General features: G+C 43.0%; 1 protein-coding gene across 1 annotated transcript in view; it reads right to left on the minus strand.

Moving 5' to 3' along the window:
• Window positions 1-587: 587 nt before the first annotated feature.
• LOC146861929 (glyoxylate reductase/hydroxypyruvate reductase-like) overlaps window positions 588-12,510 on the minus strand; it is a 199,316-nt gene continuing 187,393 nt past the window's right edge. Inside the window, exon 9 of the mRNA XM_085641097.1 lies at window positions 588-1,333. Coding sequence (XP_085497223.1) covers window positions 1,212-1,333 — 122 coding nt within the window. The 3' untranslated portion in view covers window positions 588-1,211. The remainder of the gene's footprint in view (window positions 1,334-12,510) is intronic.

A 12,510-nucleotide genomic window follows, 5' to 3' on the forward strand; every position in this document is an offset into this window, starting at 1 on the left:
TGATGTTGGGCCTTTCTGAGAAATCTCTGATGACAGGGACAGATACAGATGGTGTCATTGGTGTGGGAGCCACATTATGAGAACTGGACCAAAAGCACCAGCTTGGTGGAGTCAGAGGAAGCAGTGGGAGGGGCCAGAAGGATAAGCATCAGACATCACGCATTAAGCTGAAAACTCACACAAGACAAGATTCACCAAAAGAGGGAACATCAGAGAAGAAATTTAGTGGGACTGATTCAACCGACGGGAGTAGACGTAGGGTTGGAGGAACCAAGGCACAGGACCTGGATGAGAGAATCAGAAGAGGGTCTTAGTTAGGCCAAACAGTGCCCTACAAGTTTAGAAATTAGAATTCATTGAGATTTTTCCAAATGGAATGACATTTTTTTCTAACAGAGCAAAATGTGTCTGTCTAGATTCCCTTGTGTAGGTAGTCAGGGAATATCTACTCTCTTCCACTGTTGATATTAGGACACATGGGAGCATTACTACACCAATGACTACAGCACTACATGCAACCTCTGCAACGACAGTCGTTTAAGATGTGTCATCACAGCGCCTGAAGAAAGAAATACCAATCAGCCATCTTTTGCACAAACATTTCTTTATGGAAGAGGATAAACTGGATAGTTACAATTTTGAAAAAAAGTGGCAGAGGCACCAGGATGTGCCCATTTCCATGATGTTGTCAAAGCCCCATCATGTGTCTTCTAAATGTCTGTCTTCATGCACGTCCGCCCTCATATTTCTTTCCAATATGGCTGCTATAGTTGCGTTTACTTGCTTTCCCAATCTCAAGATGTCATGATACCTGTAAAAATCAGTGCTTAATCTTAATACACGTCGCTTATTTGGAGCTCTGGTCGTTTTTGTTGACATTTTCTGATGATTGGACATATCCTGGTATAGGTGCTTTTTCGGTGACCTCTAGTGGCAGTCCAGTCTATTGCTTGCTCTTACACATTTCAACACAGGACATTAAAAAGTAAGGCAGCAAAATATCAGTAAGTTGAGTAGATCATTGGCAGACAGTTTTTCCTAGTATTAATTTCACTGTCGGCTGAACAGTGTCTTCCTCTTACCCAGGTGGAAAGGGAGTTGTTTAAAACATTTGGTGAGTTACCTGTGATTTAGTAAGAATTAGAGCAATTTAGAGGGGGAGCCTGGCTCTCCTCACAGAACACAACGAGTGTGGGTATTCACTGAAAGCTTCAGAGTGGCACCTCTTTGGGCATTGGTTCTCCCTGGAGTCCTGCCAGCATGTTGTTCGCAGCCAGCGCCGCCATGGCGTTCCTAGTTTCTACAGTGGCACTGGCAATGTGGGGAAGGATGACTGAAAAACAAACAAACAATAAAACATAAGACTGCTTGAGTCTTGGCCAGTGTTCAGTCCAGTTTATACACTGATTGCCACCTTAAACGTTTATGAGATGTGTTCCATTCCAATAGGAATTTAAGAAATATGAACCCCAGTTTCATGGATGAATATTCTAAATAAATGAAGAGAGACTGACCTTTTGTAGCTGAACAACTTACTCTACTGTAAGCGATCGCCTTTATTCTGTGTTATTGCATGGTCTGTACAAATAAACAGGAGCGGAGGCTTTCACTCTTAGTCTCCCAGGGCAAAGTCCACCTGAACACTTTACACTTGTAAAACCCAGGAATTTCCAGCATCTTTACACAGGGTTACACATGTATATAATTTATTTATTACTAGCCGCGGCTGGCACAGGTAAGCGCGGTGGGGCGGGGCATGGCAGGGAGGAAGTCGACAGACGACGGAATAGATATTATTTATTCATTTAATTATACCTATTCCATAGTCTTTTGACTTCCCCCAAACCCCACCGCACCCCACCCCGCCCCGCCCCACTGCGCTTACCGGCCACAGCTGTTTATTACTAACTACAATGCAATAATGTATTGAGTGCCTCCATATTCCCTTGTAGTACTTATAAATTCTATGCAAGTGTAGAAAAATTCATAACATAAACATTCAACATCAATGACCTATTAGGTAATAATACCATAAATAATTGTATAATGCTTATGACTGTAAATCATTAATGCATGAACATTCAATTATTAGCTTCAAGAAGCATGTAATAAACCTAAATATATAAACACTTTAATTCTCCATAAGCCTAATGTAAATAAATGATTCACATTAGATATTTTGTTGCTTTTAAAATATTCTGCTCATATAATTAATACACATTAATAACCTATAGCAGGTCTAAATAAAGCAATAGTTCAGCCCACATAAAATGCGATTCAGATAACAAGCAGTCTTAAAATTATTTATGTAATACAATTTTATTTCAATGCAGGTTTTCCAGGCGTGTATGTCAAATTGTCTTTGTTGCATTCATTCAAATGTAAACTTGAGTTAGTTAATAAAAGTCATTCAGCAACTGACATTATCTTTTCGTTTCATGAAATGGACTGAAGTTGTCAAGCCTCCCATCCTGCATTTGTTTTAAGAATATTATTTGCCTTATGCTCTTGTAGGAGATGTCCATGGGAACTACTGAATTTACTTAGGAAAATGCACTACTTCATTGTGTTGCAGACTTCAATAATTATCAGCAGAGCAGCAAAAACTGTACAACCTTTTAGGAAGTTGAACTCTGTAGGCGAGGTTCACTTTGAAGCTTGCCTTATTGGCATTTGCAAGCTGTAACTTTCTGACCTCGGCTCAGCTGTGCTTCTACAATGAAGCACCTTTCATATTCAATGTTGCTATTTCACAGAGCACAAAAATGTCTATGAAAAACTGCAAACCTCTCAACTTAATTGAGGTAAACACAGTTTCTGTGGCTCAGAGTGTTATTTGGTTCCGCCTTCTAACGACTCCTGTTCCACTCCAGGCGTGGTTCCTTCATTGGAGCGGAGGAGTGTCGCCCAACTTAAATGCCTCCAGAAACGCCCCAGAGACGAAAAATAAAATGCTAATGAAGTTAATTCATTATCATTTTATTTTTCGACCAAAGTCTGACATGCGCACTGTAGAACTCTCAATTCAGCTGTCTTAGACAGCAGGGTTGAGAGGGTGCACAGGCCTCTACTGTCCTCAGGAGCGCCGAGAGATGCCGCTCCCTCCAATCCTGGTGTGTCTCTCTTGCTGAGAGCAGCGCCAGGATTCGTTAAATAGGTTAGCTGGGGCCCTGGGCCCTAGACGTGACCTCGAAGAAGAAGAGGATCGGAGCGAGGAGGACTTATCTACACAAGCAGGTGTTTTATTTTAATTTATTTCTCATATTTATTTTGTTGTGTGCATTTATTTTATACCCCCGTCTATTTGCCTGCCCCTCCAATCGGCATACTTGCCAGCTGCCACTGTTCCACACCAGGAACTCCCATATGGTTTACTACCCAAACTTCTATGTGCACCAGCACAGGTCAAGTCTAAATTGAAAATGACTCAGTATTGTATAACCATGTCAGTTCATAACTTTATTCGATTTATGTATAACATCATACAAGTATACAGGTAGGAACAAGTCAACATGTGTATTCACATACAAATACAGTTCTTCATAAACATCTAAAATCCAAAACCCATTTAAAACAAACCCGGATAAAAACAATCAATGACAAAATAACGAGCTTTAATTGAAAATAGAAACGTTGGCAAATACAGAACCTAAAATTAGATAGGACGTTTAAAGTGACTGCTTACAAGAACCACTTGCTGAGATAATCATTGTATAACAGCATTTTTATTGATGGCAAGGGGACAAAAAGCTAACAGGGCCTAGTATCTTGAGCTAAAAACCCCATTCAAGTACCATGCCACAATAAAACAGTTTTTGGCTGTGGATAAAAGGTGTAAAAATAAAAAAAAGCTGGTCTGGGCTCTGAATAGAAACAGTGACCCTAAAAACTTATTGCTAAGGGTACTGTATTTGGGACAGATAAGTACTAAATGCATTGTGTCACATTGCGCGTCTTGATCACAGGTACACTATGGTCGATCGATTGTTTTATTCCACAGGTACACTATGGTCGATCGATTGTTTTATTCCACAGGTACACTATGGTCGATCGATTGTTTTATTCCAGTCAGTGAATGATGTTGATGATTAGACATCTCTAAAAGGAGATATGGTTCCATCCCCATTACTGACTTTACCAAAATATACTGACAAAACATTTGTTTTGGAAGATCAGAGGCCTCCCCCTTGGCTGCCACCCTAAGACGAAAGTCCAGAATCTATTACAAACCCTAGGTAGTAAAATAATCCAACTTGGTTAAAACTTGGCCCTGCGCTGAAGTTTTTGTGCTTTTAGAGCCCATAACATGAGATTTCTTAAAATTGGTCAAAAGGTCCAAGGTGTCCATAAAATCAATAAAAAGGTCGAGCCGCTTGAGGCATCTGGTGGTGCACGCGATGAAAACCGCATCGTCTGCATATAGAAGGGCAGGGATCAATCTCCCGTCATCTCTTGGGACATTCTCATCCGGGGTGGAAAGCACCTCCTCCAAACGATTAATGTGCATAATAAACAGGAAGGGCGCCAAAATACATCCCTGACGGACACCCCTCCTTAAGTTAAAGTGCTTGGTGCATTCCCCATTATTCCCAAATTTAACCGAGCCAGTTAGACCGCACACAGTGCAAATCCCGCAGAAGGGCAATCAGCACGGGTTCCACACCCTATGCACCCCAGCTCTGCCCAGAGCTTATTTCTGTTAACCTTATCAAAGGCACAGCAGAGGTCCATGAAGGCAAGATGTATTGACCCCTTTTTAGCCCAGGTGTATTTGTTAATAAAAAGATACAGTTTAAGATTCTGCAACATCGTTCCCCTGGCAGTCACTGATCCTGGGTCTTCAGATGGCAGTGTAAGTCATACATGTCTAAAACTTATAACTCAGCACTGGTGCGCATATCCTTGTGCTCTGCAGAATTTAAGAATTCAGAAACTATATATTAAAATATCAATGATGCCTTTATTAATCATACATACAGCTGTAAATATTTTATTTACTCCTACCAGGTAATCATAGATTCATATGTACTGTATTTATTTCATACGTCCTCCTTTCTCCACACTGTTGTTCCTCCATCACCCCAGCTAGCCTCCTTCTGGTCATGAATGCTTATTTCTTCTCATTTACTCTCTTCACTTCCTCCTCGTTTTACCTTTCTCAAATCCATACCCTCTGCCTCTCTACTATCTGCTACTTTCTTTCTGCTTCCTCATTTTCTGTACCATTCCTCACTGCCACTGAGGCAGTACAAGATCAATCTAGCCCTTCAGATGATTTAAACAACCGAACACCATCCCTACTGGCAGGCATTATGCCTTTCTTGCCATCAGAGTACCAATCGGGATGACACAATTTCCCAACTTCTGCCTGACACTGGCAAGCTTTGTTAGGCTCTGGAAGGATCCTGGATTGAAACTCCAGCCCTAGACAAGCAACGTTTTGTATTGTTCCTTGGTACTGTTCACTCTGCCAGCCTTCTGTCTTGTTAATTGTTGCTGCATTGTAGTAAAGGAGCTTCTGAGAGGCTGCACATCTAACAAGCATTTACAATGCAATGGTCTCGGCATTGGTAAAGTTAGAGCTATTGGCATTGCTCATGACATTTTTTTTGTTTATGTTTTTGTTTTTAAAACATTTAACCCCTTTCCCGCTCATGACGGAACCACTCCGTCATGAGCCACGGTCCAATGGTATCCTTCCCTAGTGGATCCCTGCATGGGGATCGCCCAATATGTATTTGTATGAAAGCGGGTCCAGTGCTGGGACAGAAGCAGTGGAAGGAAGCAACAAAGAAGCACAAGAGTAGGGTAGTAGATTCATGATGATGAGGTGCTGGGAATAAAAAGGTCAAGATGTTTGAACGAGAATGGTGTGGTGAAGACAGTTTGGATGAGATGCAGGTGGATAGTGCACAAGGGGAGCCTAGACAGAGGATACCACCAAGGCACTTGGAGGATTATGTATGCAAAAAAAGGTTAAGCCATTGACTGCTATTCAGTATAATGATATGTATGATGCTGTATGTGTATTTTGTTTTTATAAAGGGAAGAAGATGTGTTGCACATGTGTCAGGTCTTCCTAGTGTCTAAATCTTTAATAATAGTACATGTATCTTTAAACCTGGAGTGTTGGTTCATAAGTGTTCCGGTGTTCTTATGCACTATGTCTTAGTTGGGTTCTCTCTGGAGTCAGTTGTCTGCTGGCTGGACAGGGAGCACCATCTGTAGTCACTGATGTCTTAAATAAATATACAGAGGGGGGAGGCTGTGAGCTATTGCAGAGAGCATTTTGAGGATGCATCAAAGTCCTAAAAGGGAGTATTGCGAGAGTGGAGTGATTCCTCCATGGAGGAAAGTGAGGGTTGCAGGGGGCGGGGGTTCTTCACAGAGGAAAGAGGGGTGCACCTCAAGACAGCAACAAAAACACAGCAAGAACACAACTCTGATCATCACGCACACCACCACTACCCACAGACACTTCCCTCCATCTAAGGCACTACTACTAAGAAGGCTACCATCTCTCTGCAAATGCTCTTTGGAAGCTCGAAGCGGTATGAAGCACTAAATAAAAGCAACTACAATACAACAACAACTAAGGGGTGTCATTAACTGCAGTTACTGTATTATTTCTCTGTTTTTGGCTCACACTCCACACGGCTTCCAGCTTTAAACTTGCTTATTCTGAGGCAGTGCTCCTCGAAATAGGTCAGCAGTAAAAGCTAGAAGTCACGTAGAGAGAGAGAAGGGGGAAAAGTCCAGAAAGGTGTTTCTGGGTTTTATGTTGCTGTGATGCTGCACCTTAGGTGATTCATATCTGACTATCACCACCCGATTCATGCCACCCAAAGAGGCGAGATGAAAGAGCATTTAAAGAACTTTGGAGGGTTTGCGAAATGTTGGTGAAGCCTCATGTTTCGAGCTAAATGCTCTCAGCTAAAAATTAGACGATGGTGGCTAGAGATATAGTATGGTGTTTTAGCACAAAGTGACTTGAGGACTTAAGTCCTTGTTGGTACAATTAGCAGATTATGAGTTTGAGTGTTGGCAGAATCAATTCAGGTTCTCACCCTTCTGATTCAATAAAGTCAATGGCAGTACTAAACAAATACTAGCAGTTACCTCTAACATACCTATACCAAGGTGGAATACACTGATGGAACAGTCTGCATTATTTTAAGGCTGAAAAGGAACGATTGCAAGTAAAAAAGTGCTGCAAAAATGACACAAAAAGTGTAGTTGTGTACTGTAAGAAGTGCATCTGGGTGCGGCAAAATTTGCTAACTTATTCCGCAAATTCTTTTGCAGGGGTGGATGAAAGCGTTCTAACAGTGGTTCTTGGTGCTCTGGAAATATTTCCACTATCAAAATGGAAACCTGCCCGTTAACCATTCCCAACCACATCCCCAAAAATTAACTTTTTAATCCACAGAGAGAGACTGCAGTCCAAAACAATTCTTTCCTTTACCACCAATTTCTGATTATATCTTGAGCAGCATGTTACAGAGCTTGACAACACTAAAAACCGCCAGAACTGAAGCATTCACCAGTATCGGGGCGCCATTACCTGGTCCAGTAAACATGCAATGAGAGAGTGAGTCATTTCGAAAAACTCACATCGGGAAAGCAAGCAATGATGCCTTAAAGCCATGGGACAAAACGTCTGGCACACAACTCCTGATAGGAGCAGGAATTTTGAGGGAAGTGCTTAAACAGAACATGTACTTGGACCAACCTCCTTAAAGTGCTTCCCACCAATACCTGCAAATTTTACTCAAAAGAGAGGGCAGCTGCACTTCACTGCAAGCAGCAGTAGAAAACTAGAAAGAGATAACAAGAATATGTATTTAAGTAAAGGACTATTGAACTAACGTGATGTTTGGGAAAATGGAGTATTGGAAAATCGTGGAGTGCTTCATCCCATTAAACAAGAACTGAAGGCGTAATAAGTCAAGTGGGTGCAGAATATAGACACACAGCCAGCAGAGCTGAATCCCAAGCAGACCATTCTCCAGATTACCCACCAATGACCCTAAAAAACAGCTCACCTTCTCCATTAAAAACACACCAAAATAACAGTGGGCGTTAGTATCTGCCCACTGAAATAACAGGCAATGACCCTTAAGAACGGTGCACCCCCGATTATAAAAGCAGAACGTCACGATGCTCATCATGAGGGCTAAAATAGGAACAAAGCACAGCATCTTTCCAAAAGACTGACTATATTACAGCATTGCACAGGGGAGGCCAGAGTAATTAAACGAAACTCAAGCATTGTAAATAATTGTGCCTGTAAATAAATACCAAAGGAATCCATCATGGCTTTAGTGGACATACATTACAGGGATGGGCTGGGTGTAGACTGTTTAGAAAGTATGTTAAACACAGCACAATGGAACGTCCTTCTGCAGGTATGCCATTGCCTTTTAATCAGCATTTAAAAAAAAAAAATCTGTTCAGAGCCCTAAAACTTTCAGAAATCCATCTTAAATCCAGGGTTGATCAATGAAGAAATGAGCCCCATCTTGGACCTGAAGGGAACCCGTCTTCACAGATAAAGTTATAACATGTATTATTACATTGGAACAAATTATGAACCCCTTACTGTGCGCCAGTGTTTTGGAGACAGCGTCCAGCTCACTCTACTAAACCAAAGCCTCTTACTGAAGGCATTCTTCTACCAACTACTTATGCAACAATTCTCAGACTTGTAGTGGTGAGGAAGTGCTCTTCTAAGGTACTAGTACATCCAAGGAGAAGCATGGCGCCCCTTTGGGGTGGAATGCAACTGTTATAACAACGTAAACTCATATGTACTAATATTTACCACAGAGACAGAATAGGTAAAACCCTTTGATACACCCGGCCCTGTGTTTAAGAAGATGTTATAAGCAGTCTCCTCCACTAGATGTTCTTTCTTTTTACTGACTCTCTAGACATAGAATCAAGCAATGTGTTTGATGCATTATTCTTAATTGCATGCAGTTTTAGTCTTTGAGGGGAGATGCAAAAATATGTGGGGATAGTTCTTTATTTCGCTTTCAGCTAATAACTACAATTTATTGGTTTCACTAATTTTCTCCATCTTAAGTTAGCAGTGAACTAGAAATCGAGTGTATTGCTTTGCCTATTTGCATTGCAGATTTCTCCGTTTGTCATCAGTTGACGTCTGCTTGGTCTTTTACTCTTCAGAGAGCACTGGGGAGTAAAGAGGGGGCAGTCCCCCATAATGCGTATCAACTCCATTCTCCTTAATTTTCACCTCTTAACTTCTGCCTCGAACCTCCACTGTCAGCTGCGCCTTACCTTCAACTGCATAACAAAGATCCATTGTCTTAAAGGATGCTACAAGTTCTTGAGTGAGCAGTGAAAGACTGCAGGCGAAGCTGTGCTTCACAGACCCAAAAACTATTCTATCATAGACATTTCAGCATTCTTTTTAAAAATCGTAAATGTTGCTATTTCTTTATGCTGAGGCATTTCAGAGAGTCCTGAATTCAAGACTGGGTGGAGGAACTATGCTAAATAGCTAAATTGTCTGTCTCAGCTCGTGATGCTCTTAAATATTGTTGTGAATCGTTAGGAGCGCTGCCCTCCAGGAGGCAAAAGTTAAGTGTGTCTCTCAGATAGACACTTGTTCTTGAAAGGTATTGCAGGCGCCCTATCCACTCTGCCCCAGAAGTAAAACAGTATTAGCAGAAGTCTTCTAAAGATCTTGTTAGAAGCACTCTTCACACCCAACCCTAGAGTTCTTATCAGCTACACTCTCAAGTCCCAGTTCTTGTCAGCTATTTTCTTCTCCCGATCCATCACCCTCGGTTCTTGTCAGCTGCTTTCTTCTCCGCCAGTGTCAGTTCTTGTCGGTAGCTGTCTTGAACCACCACCCTACAGTTCTAAGAAACTGCACTCTTAGGACCCAGTTATTGCCAACTACTCTCTTACCAATAGCCATAGTTCTTATCAGATGCACGTTTCTGCTCCAGCCCCAACATTCTGCCTGATGTGTACTTCCCTTTCTTTGCTGCTCTCTTCTGTCCCTGCACCAGTTCTTGTTTGCTGCACTCCACTCCCACTCCCATCAGCCCCCAGGTTTTTTTTCAGATGCACTGTTATGTACAAGCCTCAAGTATTTTTCGTGGTACTATTCTCCACCAGACACTAGTTTTGGTCAGATGCAACTCTGCTACAAAAAAGTAGACCCCAGTTCTTTGCTGATGCAATCTTCTCCTAAAAACCACAGTTCCTGTCCTTCAGCAGCCCCCACTTCGTTTTGGACTCTAAACATCCCACTTTTTATTAGACATACTCGACTACTGAGGACCTCAGCTCTTGTTTGAGGTGCTCTTCTTCACTACAAACAAGTCATAGCACAGAGCTATAATCACTTATGTAGTTGGCTGGATCATGCGTGTCCGGCTGCCATCTGCCCAGTATGCAATTGCAACAAATGACTAAGAATTCTTGCCATGAATGCCTATACATCTGCTTCCGCTGACCTAACAAACCTTCCTATTTTCAATGGTTCAGTGGATCCCAGATGTAGTGAGCTACACGCTGCCTACTTTTGGTTTCAAGTATTTTCCTTCAATTGTACAACAGTAAATGTGACGTAGCTCTGGTTTTCTATACCATTTCACCTTCCTTCCACCACGAGTCAGTGTGTTTACAGAGGCTATGTCAGTCGTGTTGTTGCGCTGTGCATTCTCTATAGGGAGGCACCAACTGGCTTCAAAATGTCTGGCACATCACTGAACAGACTGTCCTTTCTTCTACTTGCCGTGTTGGTCCTTGTGGTCCACTTAACAGTGCAATAGTCCCGTACAAACGCCCCCCCCCCCAAAAAAAACAACAAAAAAACATTGTCATGATATTGGCTGTCCTTCCCCGGATCCCTAATCCGTTTATTTATGTTTTGGAGCTGAATACAGTCAGCCTCAACCAATATTAACATTGTGTTCTTGGCTGGCAGCTTCCACTATTTCTACATCCGGGGTCAGGTTCTGTATCTATAGTGAGATCACGTTGCCCGATGTCAGGTTTGAATGGTTCATCGTGTCATCGATTACAAATACGACTAAAAAGCACTGATGAGCCACTCTTCCCTGAGGTTACCAGATGGCTGTCGCCAAGGACACACGTTTTCCAATAGCGTTTTCCTTCGGCATATACATTTGTTTCCATGAGAGCTGCTCCAACTAAACCATGACTACACTCCCCAGAATGCACTCGCTGGTTTGATAGACGCCAAGTAGAAGCACAGTCACATCTGTAAACACTACTCTATTCCAACATAAAATACGTTTGGGTTGTTCAACTGTCCACCTGCTCAAAGCACCGCATACCCCTCCAGTTGCTCCCTTCCAGCCTCCACCCACCGCTCTCACCTGCCTCTTCCAAAACCCCATTATCTCCCTTCCCCATCAACTCCGGCACTCACCGCTAAGATGTTCACCAGGCTGGTCTTGCCGCTGTACTGCAGCCCGACCAGAGTCAGCTCCATCTCCTCCCGCCAGAAGAGCGAGCGCAGCCAGCCCAAGAGCCGGGAGAGCAGCCCCATCCTAAAGCAGTGAGGCACCGGTGAGGGGAGGAGGAGAACCGGGCGCTACAGACAGGCCCGGGCACTAAACGGCAGACAGCCAGAGATGAACTCCCTGCCACCGGCTCTGGCTGCAAGCGTCTGTGCGAGCTGCCCCAGCGGCGACACCGCGGTACAAATCCGATGACGGACTATCCTATTTCGACAGAGGCGCCGCCATATTGAAACAAGGCTGTCGGATACAAAGAAAGGGCAGAAACGGACAGCTGCAGTCACCTCAACTATTTCTGGTTTAGCCACCCACCCATAGTCAGACGCCAGCTGGTAACATAATGCTATTGAAAAGTTTCCGCATATTTAAGAAAACAAACGTGGATAGGAAGGTTGAGCATTGGCTTAACCTAAACTACTCGCATATTACCCCTAGTCATTATGGCTTTTTAACATGACAAATAGTCTGTTGATTATAATCTCTAATTTACGGGCCCTGAGTTTTACGAGAATAACACAAGAGGTTCCGGAGTTTGTCCTACCTCTCTGCCTATAATTGTTGATTATAATCTCTAATTTACGGGCCCTGAGTTTTACGAGAATAACACAAGAGGTTCCGGAGTTTGTCCTACCTCTCTGCCTATAATTAGGGAGCCCAGCCCTTGAGAACAGATAGTTAGAAGGAGCGTCCCTTTTGAAGAAAACAAGTAAAGAGGGCACCGGAAGACACCACCGCCTTTCTCCGAGGCAGAGCAGAAATGCCTCGGAGAAAGGCAGCGTCGTTTTCGGATTCGGGGGCGTGTTTTGCTGTTGTCTCCTCCTTGAGACTTCTTGCAAAAAACACGCCCCCCGATCCGAAAAGGACGGGGCCTGTTTGGAATGACTGACCTCTTCTCCAATGGCTGGCCAGCATTCAAGAGGCCAGCCAATGGAGAATAGGGGAGAAGAGGGGCGGGTTCAAGCCCCTCTTCTCCAAGTCATTAAAT

This window comes from Triturus cristatus, chromosome 2_2, assembly GCF_964204655.1.
Source record: "Triturus cristatus chromosome 2_2, aTriCri1.1, whole genome shotgun sequence".
Classification (NCBI taxonomy): Eukaryota; Metazoa; Chordata; class Amphibia; order Caudata; family Salamandridae; genus Triturus; species Triturus cristatus.